Source organism: Pantherophis guttatus, chromosome 1 (genome assembly GCF_059756535.1).
Source record: "Pantherophis guttatus breed Tessera chromosome 1, ASM5975653v1, whole genome shotgun sequence".
NCBI classification, from domain to species: domain Eukaryota; kingdom Metazoa; phylum Chordata; class Lepidosauria; order Squamata; family Colubridae; genus Pantherophis; species Pantherophis guttatus.
The window spans coordinates 179,176,644-179,192,171 of NC_142063.1; the positions used below are offsets into that span (position 1 = coordinate 179,176,644).

Sequence of the window (15,528 nt, forward strand, 5' to 3'; positions counted from 1 at the left end):
TGTGTTTCTCTGCAACCACTTCCTTAATTGAATTTATATCCTCCTCAACTTTCTTTAATTTCCCTTCCACAAGTAATGTTAAGTTATTCATAGCTTCTTTCATTGCTGTTGCTTGATTATTCATGGCTTCTTTCATAAATTCTTTAAAATCATTAAGTGCTGCATCCTGACTCTGACTCTGACTCTGTGAATCAGCCAGAAGTTGTGCTTTCTGTGTCACCACTGACACAACTGGAGAACCCCCCCCTCCTTTAACAACTCCTGGTTTCACTTGTCTAGAAGCCATTTTTTCCCCTCTTTTAAAGAGATCTTCGTTTTTTTCCCACAAGGCCACAAAGCCACAAAGTCTTTTAAACAACTTTAAAATGTTTGTAATTTATAGTCTCTAATTTATCAGGCAGGATAATTTTTTTTTCCACAAGCTCTCACTTCCCAGCAGTTAATAAGCAGCTAATCCACTCTCCCAGCGCAAAGTTCTCAAGCACTTGTTTCTGGCTTTCACTTTCAAAACCATAACAAAGACGCCATCTTCAGCCTCCAGCTCAATGAGATTCAGTTTGAAACAAAGTAACTTCGGAGTTAAGCTCTGTACTTTTAAAGCTTGTTCTCCTGTTTTCCGCTCTGCCTGCACTTGTAATCAGTCAAACTCACTTTTGAAAGCAGGATCGGATCACGGCTTCTCGCTCTGCTTTCGCAGAGTCGTCCTGGCTTCGGAGCTTCTTGGCGGGCTGGCTGGGGAGCTCTCACCTTCCAAGCCTCTGGAAATATTCCAGAGGGCTTTCGGGGAGCTCTACTCTCGCCCACCGGCTCTCCTCTCCTTCTTTTCCCGAAGGGGAAGTTTTTCAGCCGCCAGACAGCTAGTTTGCGCTGTCAAAGCGGCTTTTACGAAGACGCAGGGCTGGTGGTCTTAGAAGACCGTCCACGAAGCCTGCGGTGCCGACCGGGAGTCTAACAATATTTCTTATATTAATAATATTTGGGTGTGTCAAAGCTGCTATTGTTGAAAGCCACATTGGTATTCTCATGTAATGTTTTTCTTTCACTCTCTCCCATATTGTTAACAAGCCATTTTTTACATAATGTCTCTGGAAGTATCCATGTATCCTGTTTTTCCCATACCATAGGAAGGCGTGCCAACCTAATTGCAAATCATGTCCCTCCAAAGTCAATAGTCTTGTATTTCTCAATAAAATCCATTCTTTAATCCACGTTAGCACTGCTGCTTGGTAGTCCAAACCTGCCTCTAATTCTTGAGTCTTATAACATTTTTATATTAATTCTTGCTTTTTTCCCTTGCCATACATATTTCCACATTATTATATTCAAATTCTCAAAGTACTTTTTCTCAAACTTTATTGGTATCATTTGGAAAAGAAATAAGATTCTTGGTAGTATGTTCATCTTGATTAATGCTGATTCTTCTTTTGGTATAAGAGTTATATACGCCTCCATCCACGAGTCTGGAATCTTAGCTTCTAATAATAGGTCATTGAATACCTGCAACATTACATTACTTAATACATCTTGTAGCATTTTATATAACTCTGCTGGTAGTCCATCCGATCCTGGTGTTTTACCATTTTTTTGTCTTTTAATTCCCTCCATTAATTCCATCATTGATATTCTTTCTTCTAATGCCTTTTTGAATTTTTCTGAGATCTTAGGTATTTCAGCTTTTTGTAAGTATTGTTCTATCTTTCCCTTTGCAACTGTCTCTTGCTGATATAGCCTTTTATAATATTTCTCAATTATGTTTTTCTTTTCCTCATTTTGGTAACATATCTTCCCATCTTGGTCTAATAGTTGGTTTATTAATTTCTTTTCTTTCTTCTTTTTCATTTTATATGGCAATATACTTCCCCTGCACATGCGCAAGATGGCGGACCTCCAAGGGGCTCGCTGTTGAGGTTGATGGGGAAAAGGAGAACTTTGGAAACATCGGAGGCCACTGTAATGATCCTGGGCCCCATGTTCAGCATGCCAATGGTCTGACGGCTCGGATGTGCCATCCCTTATTGGGATTGGCCTGGGGATGGCAGAGCTACAGCAAGGAGATGTAATCGGAGCGCTGTAAGGAGGGCGGTGGTGGCGATGGCGGCCTCCACGATGACTCCACAGCCGCGGAGCCCCGGAGATCGGGCATTTCATCCTACGGACCGATTGCAGGAGGTGAAGGAGTTAAGGTGATCCGGGGAATCTAACTGAGCCGGATGGAGAACTGAGGGAGCCGAGGGGATCATCTATAGCGACCCAAGCCTCCCTTCGATTTAATGGCGGCCGAAAAAGAGCTGGGCTGCTGGGGGGGTGTGGGGGAAGCGGAGGGCGATGGACCCGGCACCCGGAGGCTCGGAGGCCTGCAGGCCGCTTCAAACAGTTATTTAGCCCAGATTGAGGCTTGGGGTGTATGGTCCAGTGGTCAGCTGCACCTGAAAACCCCCCATATGGACCAAGACCTGGAAAGATCGTGGCAGAATTTGCTTGGAGAAGACGGGCAGGACTATTGGGGGTGATTTGGCCCGGAACATCGAAGGGAGTTGGGGAGTGATAGAGGGGGATTGCCAATTACCATCTGGTTTCCCCTTGGATTCGCTCCCCCCCCCTATGAAAATGGCCTCCCCCCGTTGCTGCCTGGACTCTCTATTAGGTCGGCCCATTTTCCCATCATTACTGACTCTGGGACTTTATTATCACCCTCCTGGATTTTTTATGTTTGATCTCTATCTCCTTCTGCTGCTGGCTAGTTTATCCCTGCCGCCCGATTACCACCTTTAGGCCTTGGCTCAGGGGAGGAGAGATTGCAGGCTGGAGGGAGAAGCTGAGAGTCCAGGTCAAGGACTGCTGTTCCATCTGCAGGGAGAGAGTGACTATTGTTGGCCCTTGACATCCAGCCGCTGTGAGAGAACGGCTGTGGCCATCTGCCTGCACTGTGTCAGATCTCTAAAAGTGATACTGCCATTCAAGTGAAGGAAGGGGGGACTTGGATTCGATTTACTAGCATGGCCTGTGTCATCAGATATTTTACAACCTATATCCTGGCGCCAAGGAAGCCTGAGATTCCCTTTACCTGCAGGAATTTATATGATAGCCATGTGGGTCGTCTCACTTTAAAGGGAAGTGGTGGGAATGCATGTTTATTCAGGTTCTCAAAGGACATAGTAAAGAAAACATCTTCACACTTGTGTATTGGCTGAAATCTGCATTCTGACCTAAAGGGAGGGGTCTCTACCACTTTAATCCTACTGCTTTGTCTAAGGGCATTCAGATTGTGCTTTAGCTGGATGGTTTTCACTTCTGCTTAATAAAAGAATCCTTTTGAACAACTACGTTTCAAGAGTTCGTACTTTCTTAAGTTGGAAGGAGAGGCGATCCTTACACACTGCAACTATCTGAGCTGGTCGCCCCATCACTGTGAGAGAGTGAAGGGGCCCCAGCTTCATCCTGGCCAGCCTTTTTTGCCATCTCTCACCTCAATGACTATCTTTAAATATCGCTGACATCCAAAGTTCCCCTTTTCCATCTCATCATACTTGTATGGCTTATACCTCGGCAGATTTGCTCGTGCTGCGAGATGCCCCCCTCTCGCGGCGATGGCCTTCCACTTTATCGAAGGCCTACCTTAAGGACAGGCTTTGGAGCCCCGAGAGGTGGCATGTTTTAAAGCGGGGATTGAGGGGTTTTTTAATTAGGGTTTTTAATAATCTTTTAAGGGGAACTGGGAGGGCGACCAAAGGGGATGGGGGGGGTAATCCACCTAGGTCAGGGCCCAACCCGGCACAGGGTAATGGTTTGGAGGGCGCAGGATGAGGGATTGGGGATATCATCAGCACGGTGGATGGGAGGGGCAGATATGGTGGGAGCAGAGGACCTTATCTTGTGCCGAGGGTGTGCACTCGCTACTTGAGAGCGATTGCGCGCCCCGGTCCTCAAGGCTCCCCTCGGATACTAGGTGGCTTAGATACTCAGGATCTGGGCCTCCGGCTGATGCTGTGCAACGCCAGGTCCGTGGTAAATAAGGCCCCCCTCATTTACGATCTTATTCAAAAGGGGGGAGCGGACCTGGCGGGTATTACGGAGACCTGGCTGGGCCCGGAGGGAGGGGTCCCTCTGGTTGAGATGTGTCCACCAGGCTTCAGAGCATTCCATCAGCCGAGGGCCCAGGGGAGGGGCGAGGGGGTGGCAGTTATTATTAAAGGAGGTCTTGGTCCGAGGGAGACCACTGTGCCACAGATTGCCGGATGTGAGTCCCTCTTTGTGAGATGGGGTCATGGGGTTCAGATGGGCTTGCTGCTTACGTACCTGGCTCCCTGCTGCATGGCAATGGCCCTGCCCGAGCTACTTGACGTGATAGCCACGGTGGCAGTTGATACACCCAGGCTTATGGTCATGGGTGATTTCAACTTGCCATCCGTTGGTGAAACGTCGGAGATGGCTCGGGAGTTCATGGCTTCCATGACGGCCATGGACCTGACCCAGTTAGTTCATGGCCCCACTCACAGGGGGGGGACACACGCTGGACCTGATTTTTGTCTCTGGCCAGTGGTTTAGTGGTCTTATTATAGGGGATATAGACATGAAACCCTTGTCATGGTCAGATCACTCACTCCTTTGTCTGGACCTTCGAACCGCTACACCCCACTGCAGGGAGGCGGACCCAATTAGATGGATCCGCCCCAGGTGCCTGATGGATCCTGATAGGTTCCAGATGGAGCTTGGGCCAATTCCTGAAGATCTGGCACACGACTCGGCTGAGGACCTGGTAGCTGCCTGGGATCGGGCGGCTGGTGGGGCCTTGGATCGAGTCGTGCCTTTGCGGCCTCTGACCCGGTGTCGATCCCTCACGGCTCCTTGGTTCACCGAGGAGCTGAGGGAGATGAAACGCCAGAAAAGACGCCTAAAGAGCGGTTGGAGGGCCAGTCTCACTGAATCTGACCGAACACTGGTAAGGTTGCATATTAAGACCTACCTAGTGGCGATAAAGACGGCAAAGTTTAATTACTTTTCTGCCTCTATTGCATCATCAGGGAATCGTCTGGCCGCCCTGTTCAGGGTAACCCACTCCCTGCTCCACCCGGGAGCGCGGGAGGATCCCTTGGAAGGCAGGACGGAGGATTTCGTACAATACCTGCATGACAAAATCGCTCAGATCCGGAGGGATTTGGACTCTGACTGGGTAGATCAGGGCAGGGTGACGAGGAATAGTCTTGAGAATGTTACCTGGGAGGAGTTTGATGCTGTGACTCCCGATGATGTGGACAGGATTTTGGGGAGACTTAGTGCGGCCACATGTTTACTGGACCCGTGTCCCTCCTGGTTGGTACTGGCCTCCTGGGAGGTTACACGAGGCTGGCTCCAGGGTGTTATCAATGCTTCGTTGAGTGAGGGTCACTTCCCCACCGCCTTGAAAGAGGTGGTGAGGCCTCTCCTCAAGAAGCCGTCCCTGGATCCGGCAATATTGGCAACTACCGTCCTGTCTCCAACCTTCGCTTCCTGGCGAAGGTTGTTGAGAGTGTGGTCACGCAACAGTTTCTGCAATTCCTGGAGGAAACATCCTATCTAGATCCGTTCAAGTCGGGTTTCAGGCCCGGGCACAGCACGGAAACGGCATTGGTCGCAGTGGTTGATGATCTCTGGAGGGCTCGGGACAGGGGTTGCTCCTCTGTTCTGGTCCTGTTAGACCTCTCAGCGGCTTTTGATACCATTGACCATGGTATCATGCTGCACCGGTTGGAAGAGTTGGGGATGGGGGGCACCATGTTACGGTGGTTCTCCTCCTTTCTCTCGGACCGGTTGCAGTTCGTGTTGGCAGGGGGGCAGAGGTTGACCTTGAGGCCTCTTATATGTGGAGTGCCTCAGGGGTCGGTCCTCTCGCCCCTCCTGTTCAACATTTATGTGAAGCCACTGGGCGAGATCATCCGTGGCTTTTGGGTGAGATACCACCAGTACGCTGATGACACCCAGCTGTACATCTCCACCCCAGGCCACCCCAACGATGCCCTTGAAGTGATGTCCCAGTGCCTGGAGGCTGTGCGGATCTGGATGGGGAGGAACAGGCTCAGCCTCAACCCTTCCAAGACTGAGTGGCTGTGGCTCCTGGCATCCCGATATAGTCAGTTGACTCCATCACTGACTATTGGGGGGGAGTCGTTGGCCCCCACAGAGAGGGCTCGCAATCTGGGAGTCCTCCTGGATACGCAGCTGTCCTTGGAGGAACATCTGACGGCGGTAACCAGGGGGACCTTTTGTCAGGTTCGCCTGATTCGCCAGTTGCGGCCCTTTCTTGATCGGGATTCCCTGTGCAGTCACTCATGCCCTTGTCACCTCTCGCCTTGACTACTGCAACCCTCTCTACATGGGGCTCCCCTTGAAGAGCACCCGGAGGCTCCAACTGGTCCAGAACGCAGCAGCGCGGGTAGTGACAGGAGCAGCATGGCGCTCCCATGTAACACCGCTCCTGCATGAGCTGCACTGGCTCCCGGTGGTCTTCCGGGTGTGCTTCAAGGTGTTGGTTATCACCTTTAAAGCGCTCCATGGCATAGGGCCTAGCTATCTTCGAGACCGCCTGCTGCCACCGACGACCTCCCATCGACCCGTGCGCTCCCACAGAGAGGGCCTCCTCGGGGTGCCATCAGCCAAACAGTGCAGGCTGGTGACCCCCAGGGGGAGGGCCTTCTCTGTGGGGGCACCTACCCTCTGGAATCAATTGCCCCCAGAGATAAGGAGAATCCAAGACCTCAGTGCCTTCCGCCGTGCCCTTAAAACCTTCCTTTTCCAGCAAGCCAGGCTGGCCTAATTTTTTAAGTGTTTTTAATTGTTTTGTTTATCATTTTTAATTAATGGGGCCAAATTTATATATATATTTTAATTGTATTTTAATATTTGTACTTGATGTTTTTACTTGGCTGTTCACTGCCCTGAGTCCTCAGGGAGAAGGGCGGTATACAAATTCAAAATAAAATAAAATAAATAAATAAAATAAACCATCGTCCTGGTTTATTTGCATTTTCAAAAAAAAATTGCTTTGTTGACTTTATTTTATTTGCCAAATCTTCATTTTCCATTAAATTCAATTTGTGTTTTTGCAAATTTTAAAATTTTAACCCTTCAATTGTAAATCTCAGGATTTTAAAGGATTTTAATATTTGGCAAAAAGCCATTCTGTCCAATCTGCTTTCTTTTTTTAAATAAATTTTCACACTTATTTAATATTGTCTTTATTTATGGCCTCTGCTTTTTCGCTGCTGTTACCGGAAGTGGGAAGGTAGCCATCCGTTCCCTCCCCTTTCCACTTTTGCCATTCTTCAATAAAGTTTTTAAAACCAGGGAGTAAAATAATAAAAGAAATCTTGTTTTCAAGACAACAATTCAGTCTCACCCAGACGATCCACCTCGCTTTCTACTCTCTTTCTGTGTGACCGCCCCAGCTTTGAGACAGCTCCCAATGGCTGTCTTCCCAGCCGTTGGGTCAGAGGCTATTTGCCGGCGCTTCAGGGAATTTGTGGCTTCCCTGTTTCACAAGCCCGTGCCTCCATTCTTCACCATCTGTATGAGAGGGTTACGATCCTCTATGGACCCCCAAAACGGTTAGGATATCAATGCTTCTCCAGAGCCCCGAAGTTCATATCGTGTTGCCATGACATTGGCCATGCCCCCTTCCCTCCTAGGGAATTAGATGAACTCCGCACATTCATCAACACAAACCTGGCTTACTACCATTTTAGGATGAGAGAAGGAGATGAGTAGAAGTCTGCTTTCAACTGCCCCCTTGGCTGCTTTCAGTTTACAGTGTTCCCATTCAGCCTGCAGGGGGCACCTGCAGTGTTCATGCAACTAGTAAATGAGGTCCTGCATGAACACTTATACAAGGGTGTTCTAGTGTATTTGGATGACATGTAATCTAGTCAGAAACAAAAGCTGAACATGTAAATCTAGTAATAGCTGTCCTACAGAAGCTCCGGGCTGCTCTGATCTTTCATTTATCAAGTATATTAACTGAGACTGAACAACATGGGGTATCTGGAAAAAGAAGCCGATCCAGTTAGATGGGCACTCCTTTCTTGGAGGCAGTTCTTGGAGGGTTACAGGGAGGTGACAGACATCGTACCCAGCCAGAGGAGCAGAATGGGAATCCCTCATCCCTGGACATTCTGGTGGCAGTGATAATAGCAAATCTCAAGCTATGGTTATTTGGATGTTACAAAACTGAACTTGGGACTTTCTGCAGGAAAAATAGTTGCTCTAGGATTGAATTTTGGTCTTTTCTCCAAGATCAGGGCATGATTATAAACAGTGGCCAGGACTGCAAACTGTCAGGTCTCTACATCACTGAAGCCTTGGGATAGGGATTGATAACCACAACTGGTTTTAGAAGCCATGAAAATTTACCATATAAAATTTAACAGGTAAAATTTAAAAACCAAGAACAGCTTTTTAACTATTCTAAATTTTAATTGTTCTAGAATTGTTCACGGAATGTTACAGCAGTGATGAAGATCTGGCAGAACAGTTACTTATTTATTCCTGTGAAGCATGGGGTGGAAACAGTTGTCTAGAACTTGCGGTAGAAGCTAAGGATCAACAATTCATTGCTCAGCCAGGAGTCCAGGTAAAATAGCAAAGATAAGAACATATAACTTATTTACAGGTTTTATTTGCTGAAACAGAACAGACTATTAATCCATTAATTTTGCGATTAAAACTGTTGAGTAAGATTTAATTATGAACATATTAAATATAAGATTGTATGGTAAATATAATGTACCTTGCTCATGTCAATATTAATTTCATTCATGGAAAATACTTTTATCTGAAATAGCTCTTTGATGATAGAGAAAAATGATTTCTGTTAGAATAATTAGGAATTCAGAAACTTGTCATTTCTCTCTCTTCTCAAATTTAAATGCAGAGAAGCCATGTGTTTGAAAAAGCTGCATGTCTGAGATTTGGAACAGGAAAACAATAATCAGGAAACAGATTAAGTGAAATATCCATTATATCTCCCTGCTTCTACTTGCTGCCACAAAATCAGCTTTTTCAAATGGTTCACTTCATTCTGCAGAAAATGTGCAGCATTAGTATCTCATTATTGAAATAAAATTAATCAATAAAAGAAGCTTTACATTTAGTAAAATATGTCCATAATTATTTGGAAAGTATTTTGAAAAACTTTTATTTTAGAGTTATAGAATATAAACCTTGAAAGGGACCTGTAAAGGCCAGCTTCTTCCCCCATCCCAAGAAAGTACAAACTCTTGAAAACTTCGTATTTCAAAAGGAGCCTTTTATTGAAAGGGATGAAAGCAAGTCAAAACTCAAAGCAGGCTCTGGGGTCCCTCAGGGCATGCAGTTCAGCATAAAGGAAATTAGGAACCCCCTCCCCACTATCCGATGTGGATTCCGACCAATCCGCCAGTGTGAAGATGAATTGTACCAGCCTCTCTGAGAACCAGATAAGAAGAGCTTCTCAGGGTCATCTTGCAATCCACTCAATCCCCCCCCTCCCCTTTCATTTCCCAAGGTGTGAGAATTCTCCAGGCATTCCTGGCACCAGGCAATGGTTATAAATCAGGTTAAAGTTTATACAAAGAGGACCAGGCAGGAAATAGGATACTTAGGACACATAGGACAAAGAACTAAATGTGACAACTCCAAATCCCCCTCCCCTTCTTCCACGAAGAATGGCACATACACGGATCTGACATATTACCCTCCTCAGAAAAATGGAAAATCCACCTAGAAAGACATAAAAAAAAATAATGCATTAAGATTTAGGATGGTTTGTGTAGGCATTTCAGGTGGAATTTCCTTAACAGTGTGGGGGCTTTTACATGTTTTTTGGCTACCCATTCATTCCGAGAGAATGGTAGGTGTTTTCATGCCACTAAATATTATGAGGAGCTGTGGTGAGTGCAGGAGTCAAGGATAGCTTTGATTTCAAAATGTAGTTCTCCTTCCACCATAATGGGGGTTGGAGGTGTGGGCAAAGAGGGGTCTGACATTTGAAGTGATTTCTGGCTTGAGTTCTGCAGTGAAACACGGATGAACCTGCCTAAGTGTCTTAGGAAGGAGGAGTTCTACTGTGACAGGGTTTATGATTCTGGTGATGGGAAATGGGCCAATGAAGTTTGGCCCCAGTTTCTTAGATAGTTGTAAGGATTGGAGAAACTTTGTGGATAGATATACACGGTCCCCAACCTTGAATGGTTTGGGTTCGCAGCGTTTCTTGTCTGTTTGAATTTTAAAAGCTGCTCTAGCCTCTTGTAGAGCTAGTCTGACCACTGGTCAAGTGGTTTGTAGGTTGTTTATCCACTCCTTAAGGGAGGGGATGTCAGGTTCCTTAGCTGGTAGCTCTGGCATGGGGTTAAATTCTTGTTCTGTGGCTACCTGAAATGGGGTGAAACCAGTGCTACTGTGTGCAGAGTTGTTGTAAGCTACTTCAGCAAAGGTAACAGGTCAGTCCAATTGTCCTGTTGGTAGTTAATAAAACATCTTAAATATGTTTTTTAGCCATTAGCTTTCTCTAAACCTCCCCCCCATTCATTTGGGGGTGGTGTGAAGAAGACAGCCCCTGGGCGGAGCCTAATAGATTTAAGAAAGCCCGCCAAAATTTGGAGGTGAATTGGACACCCCTGTCTGAGATAATCTGTTGGGGAGCTCAATGGAGGCGATAAATTTATTTTTTCCAAATATAAACATAAAACATAACTTTCAAGAGCAAAAATCTCGACCCGGTCATAGATGGTTACCACGCTTACATTCCTTTCACAAGCTCAATTCACAATTTCCATTACATCTTTTATAAATAAACAAAAAAGAAAAGAAAAGAAGATAAAAAAGAAATTCAAAACTTAAAAAAACCAAATTTAACTCAAATTTAACATTTTCATCTATATAAATCTGTTATATCTATCCAAAATTAGTTTCAAATTCACTTTCACTCATTTTTACATCTGCATAAAAATTCTAAACATATCTTTATTCTTCTTTACCTTATATCTTATACAAGTCATATCAAAATAATTTTTACAATATTCTAACCTCTTGTTAAGTGTTTACCTTACAATTTTATCACCATTTATTCTTAATTTCAATTCAATACCTCTCCATTTTTATTATATTTTATAAAACAACATTTTGTCTAATTTTAATCCTTTGACCCTTATCCTTAAATCAGTTTACCTTAGTTTTTTTTCTCCCAGTTTACATATTTTATTTACTCCAATTTCTAATATATTTTCCACTATATCTCCCTCTAATATTTAACTATCTTCCAGTTTATTCTATTTGATTAATTCTCAACTTGATCCCCTCCAAAACACCAACTATTTAGTTAATTTCAGAATAGTTCCTCAATCTCCTCCAACTCTCCTCCTATTTGTTGGGCTGATTTCCAGCATAGTCTCCTCCTTAACTCTCCTCCTATTTGTTTGGCTGTTTCCAGCATTTTATGGGCTGATTTCCAGCATAATCTCCTCCTTAACTCCCTCCATTGTTTGGCTGATTTCCAGCATAATCTATTGTAAATAAAAAATATTTACAAAAAAAAATGGAGGTGATAAATGTGGATTAAAAACACTTCAATTGAGATGGAGAGAAGATCAAAAAACCGGTTTAATGTTGCATGAAGAAGAATTGGTTAGACAGATAAAAGAGAAAGGTCCAATGCATATTAAGAGGATTTATAATGTCTTGTTAGAAAGAGATTCAGAAAATGAATTGGTTAAAGATTGTATGATAAAATGGACGCAAAATTTTGGAGAACCAGTTATGATGGAAACATGGGAAAAAATATGGGTTCAGAATGTTAAGTTTACACAGTCGCAGAATTTAAGGGAAAACTTTTATAAAATGTTTTATAGGTGGCATTTAGATCCCAAGAAACTGTCATGTATGTATCCCAATGTTCAACCGAAATGTTGGAGATGCGATTGTTTAGATGCTACATATTACCATATATGGTGGACATGCAAGAAAGTTAAGGCTTTTTGGATAAAGATTTGGTGGGTTATGCAAAATATTTTAAAGAAAAAAATTCAATTTTCTCCACATTTGTTTTTACTGGGTATAGTTAAGGGTTTTTCAGTGGGTGAAACAAAATTGATATTGCATATGGTGACAGCAGCCAGGTTACTGATTGGTCAATACTGGAAAAGGGTTGATGTGCCTACAATTCAAGAATGGACTTTGAAGATGGCCAGTTTTGCAGAAATGGCGAAGATATCAGCATACTTAAAAGATCAGACTCAAGAGACTTATGTATGGGAGTGGAAGAATTGGATAGATTATGTCCAGAATAAATACCAAACCAGGAAGTACCAGATAGTTTTTAGCTAAATGTTGTGTAGAAATGTATAGTTTATAGGGGGCAAAATAGCTTATTGTGATGTAGAAATGTATAGTGCATAGGGAGGAGAATAGAGGGGTATGATATAACACAATGTGGATGGATTTCACCTTGGGGAAGTCAGGGGGAGGGAGGGTTTGGGGGGGTTAGGGAGGGATGGGGGGAAATGGGGGGAAAATTGTTGTTTGTAAAACTTTTTCAATAAAAAAAAAACATTTTTGCTAATGTCTTGACTGTTGGGATCTTCTGTCAGGATATGAAATGGACCTGTTTTGAAAAGTGGTCCATTACAACCCAAATAACTGTGTTTCCCATGCTGTCATGCAGCTCCACTACAAAATCCATAGAAATCTCTCTCCAAGGTGCTGAAGGATCTGCTACAGTTTGTAAGAGCCTTGGGGACTTTCCTTGTTGTCTTTTTGCAGCTGTGCAGGTGGGGCAGCTAGCCACATAGTTCTCAATATCTTTTTTAAGGAATTGCCACCAGAATTGCCTTTTGATTAGGTGTAGCATTTTCACAAATCCAAAATGTCCAGCTATCTTGGAGTCTTGGCATAGTTTCATAAGCTCCAATCTTTGGCTAGCAGGGATGTAAAGTTTGTTTTCAACCCAGGCTAAATCACCTTTGAGCAAACAAATGTTTTTGTGTGCTTAGAACCAGTCATCCTTAAGTAGTGCTTCCTTAAATTTTGAGAACATGGCATTCTCGGCAAGCTTTTTGGCTTGTGCTCAGGTAATTACTTTGGTGATTAACTGGGGTGTTTGGAGCATAGGTTTAACAATTTTTTTTAACTTCTTTTTTTTTAAAGACAGTCTTTTTACTGTTCCATTGCGGTTTTCTGGACAGAGCATCAGCTAAGAGGTTTTTTCCTCCTGGGAGATATTTGAGGTTAAAATTAAAATGTTTAAAGTATTGCACCCAACGTACTTGGTTGAGGGAGAATTTTCATGGAGTCTTCAGGGCTTCTAAGTTTATATGATCAGTCCAGATTTCAAAGAGTATTTTGTTCCCTTCTAAGAATTGTCTCCATGTGAGGAGGACCCATCGTATTGCATAAGCATCTATCTGCCATATGGCCCATCTTTGCTCGGTTTCTGTCAATTTCTTGGATGTGTATGCACATGATTGCAACTGCCCCTGTTCATTGTTTTGAAGTAGGACCGCTCCTACTGCTGTGTCATTGGCGTCTGTTTGGATGACAAATGGTTGTTCTAGATCTGAGTGTTTTAGGAGTGGTTCGGCTGAGAATAGTTGTTTGAGTTTTTCGAATGCCACTTGGCATTCCATGGTCCAGTTAAGGGGTTGCCTTGGTTTTGGTTACCCCCCATTTTGTTTTTAGCAAGTTCATAATGGGGAGGGCGATTTTAGCAAAGGCTGGAATGAATTGACGGTAAAAATTAGCAAAACCATGGAAACTTTGTAGTTGTTTACGGGTTTGGAGTGGCTCCCAATCAATGATGGCTTTTAATTTTAGTGCATTCATCTCTCATGGGATATTCTATATCCCAGGTAGTCAATTCTTTCTTGGTGGAACTCACATTTAGAGAGTTTTGCATAAAGTTTGGCAGCTTGGAGTTTAGCAAGAACTGCTTGGATTAGTTTTATATGTTCTGCTTTTGTTTTGGTGTAAGTTAGATGTCATCAAGGTAAACCAGGACCCCTTTGTATAAATGTTCATGGAGCACTTCATTAATTAATTGCATAAACACAGCAGGAGCCCCTTATAATCTGAAAGGGAGTACTTTGTTTTATTTTATTTTTTTTGAAATAATTTTTTATTATTAAAATGTAAACAAAGATATAAAGACAATACAAAGACAAACAAAACCCTCACCACCTACAAAACCCGCACAACATTCTACATATATATTTTTGTCATCAACAGAATATATAGTATTTTACTTTACATATTAATGAAAAGATAGTATTAGATTCTTAATTCAATTACTTTAAACTAAAAATATACTTGTATCATCTCCTTATTCATCTCCTACTGTTAATCTTTCACCCTAATTTCTATCATCTACGGTTATGCTAATTTTCCTTTCCAGCCATTGGTACCATTGATGCCACACAAGATAGTAGTCACTTTCTTCCTTATCCTGGAGTTTCAGTGTCAATCTATCCATTTCAGCACATTCTGTAATCTTTGAGATAATTTTATCTTTGGTTGGAAGTTGGTCTGATTTCCAATTTTGAACGAACATGAAAGGGGGTACTTTAAATTGGTAGAACCCTAGCAGGGTGTTAAAATAAGTCCTCCACTCATCCCCTTCCCTAATTCTGATGCGGTAGTACACCTCTCGTAAATCAAGCTTTGAAAAGATTTTTCCTTTAGAGAGGTGAACCAGCATGTCCTTCATGAGGGGAAGTGGGTACATATTTTCCACGCTGATTGTGTTCAGGTTTCGGTAGTCAATGCAGAGGCGTAAAGAGCCATCTTTCTTTTTAAGGAATAACACTAGGGCTGCTATTTTTGGTTGAGTGGATTCGATGAAACCCCTTTTTAGGTTTTTGGCAATAAACGCTCTGAGTTCATCTAGTTCTCTGGGGGACATGCAGTACATTTTTGGTTTTGGAAATTTAGCCCCTGGTAGGATCTCAATGGCACAGTCCGACGCCTCTTCACTAAGTACCTCAGCCAAATCCTGGTATTCTTTGCAGGGTGGCCCGTCATTGCCATTTCCCTGTTTTCCTTTCCTTCCTCTTTCACATTTGTAAAAGTTACATGCCCCTAGAATTTTAAGGTTCCTCTCTTCCAGTTTATTTTAGGGTTCCACTTCTGCAGCCATGTTAATCCTAGGACTAGTAGCCATTCCATTCCTGGGGCTACTATGAACGTGAGGGTCTCGCTATTATCCCCCAGCTTCATTTGCAATGGTTCTGTGGCAAAAATGACTGACTCCCCCCCCCACTACAGTTCCATCTAGCTGGCAAAAAGCGATGGGGTTTTTCATTTTCCTTAGGTGAATTCCCAATCTCCCTGTCAGGGTTGGGCTAATTAGGCATCGGGTGCATCCCAAATCCAGCAATGCTGCTACTTCCTCCCCTTTCCCTCGGTTGGGGATATAAAGTCTTAGGGGTAGGGTGAGTGGTTCGATAGGGTTGCTTACCAGTGGGTCATCTTCTGGATTGCTTTCAAACTGGCTCAGATCCTCTCGGGGTGCCGGAGATCTTCTGATTTTGG

At 43.6% G+C, this 15,528-nt stretch overlaps 1 protein-coding gene across 1 annotated transcript in view; it reads left to right on the forward strand.

Moving 5' to 3' along the window:
• TRPM8 (transient receptor potential cation channel subfamily M member 8) overlaps positions 1–15,528 on the forward strand; it is a 356,525-nt gene that overhangs the window by 196,547 nt on the left and 144,450 nt on the right. The window contains exon 14 of the mRNA XM_087887046.1: positions 8,457–8,602. Coding sequence (XP_087743172.1) covers positions 8,457–8,602 — 146 coding nt within the window. The remainder of the gene's footprint in view (positions 1–8,456; positions 8,603–15,528) is intronic.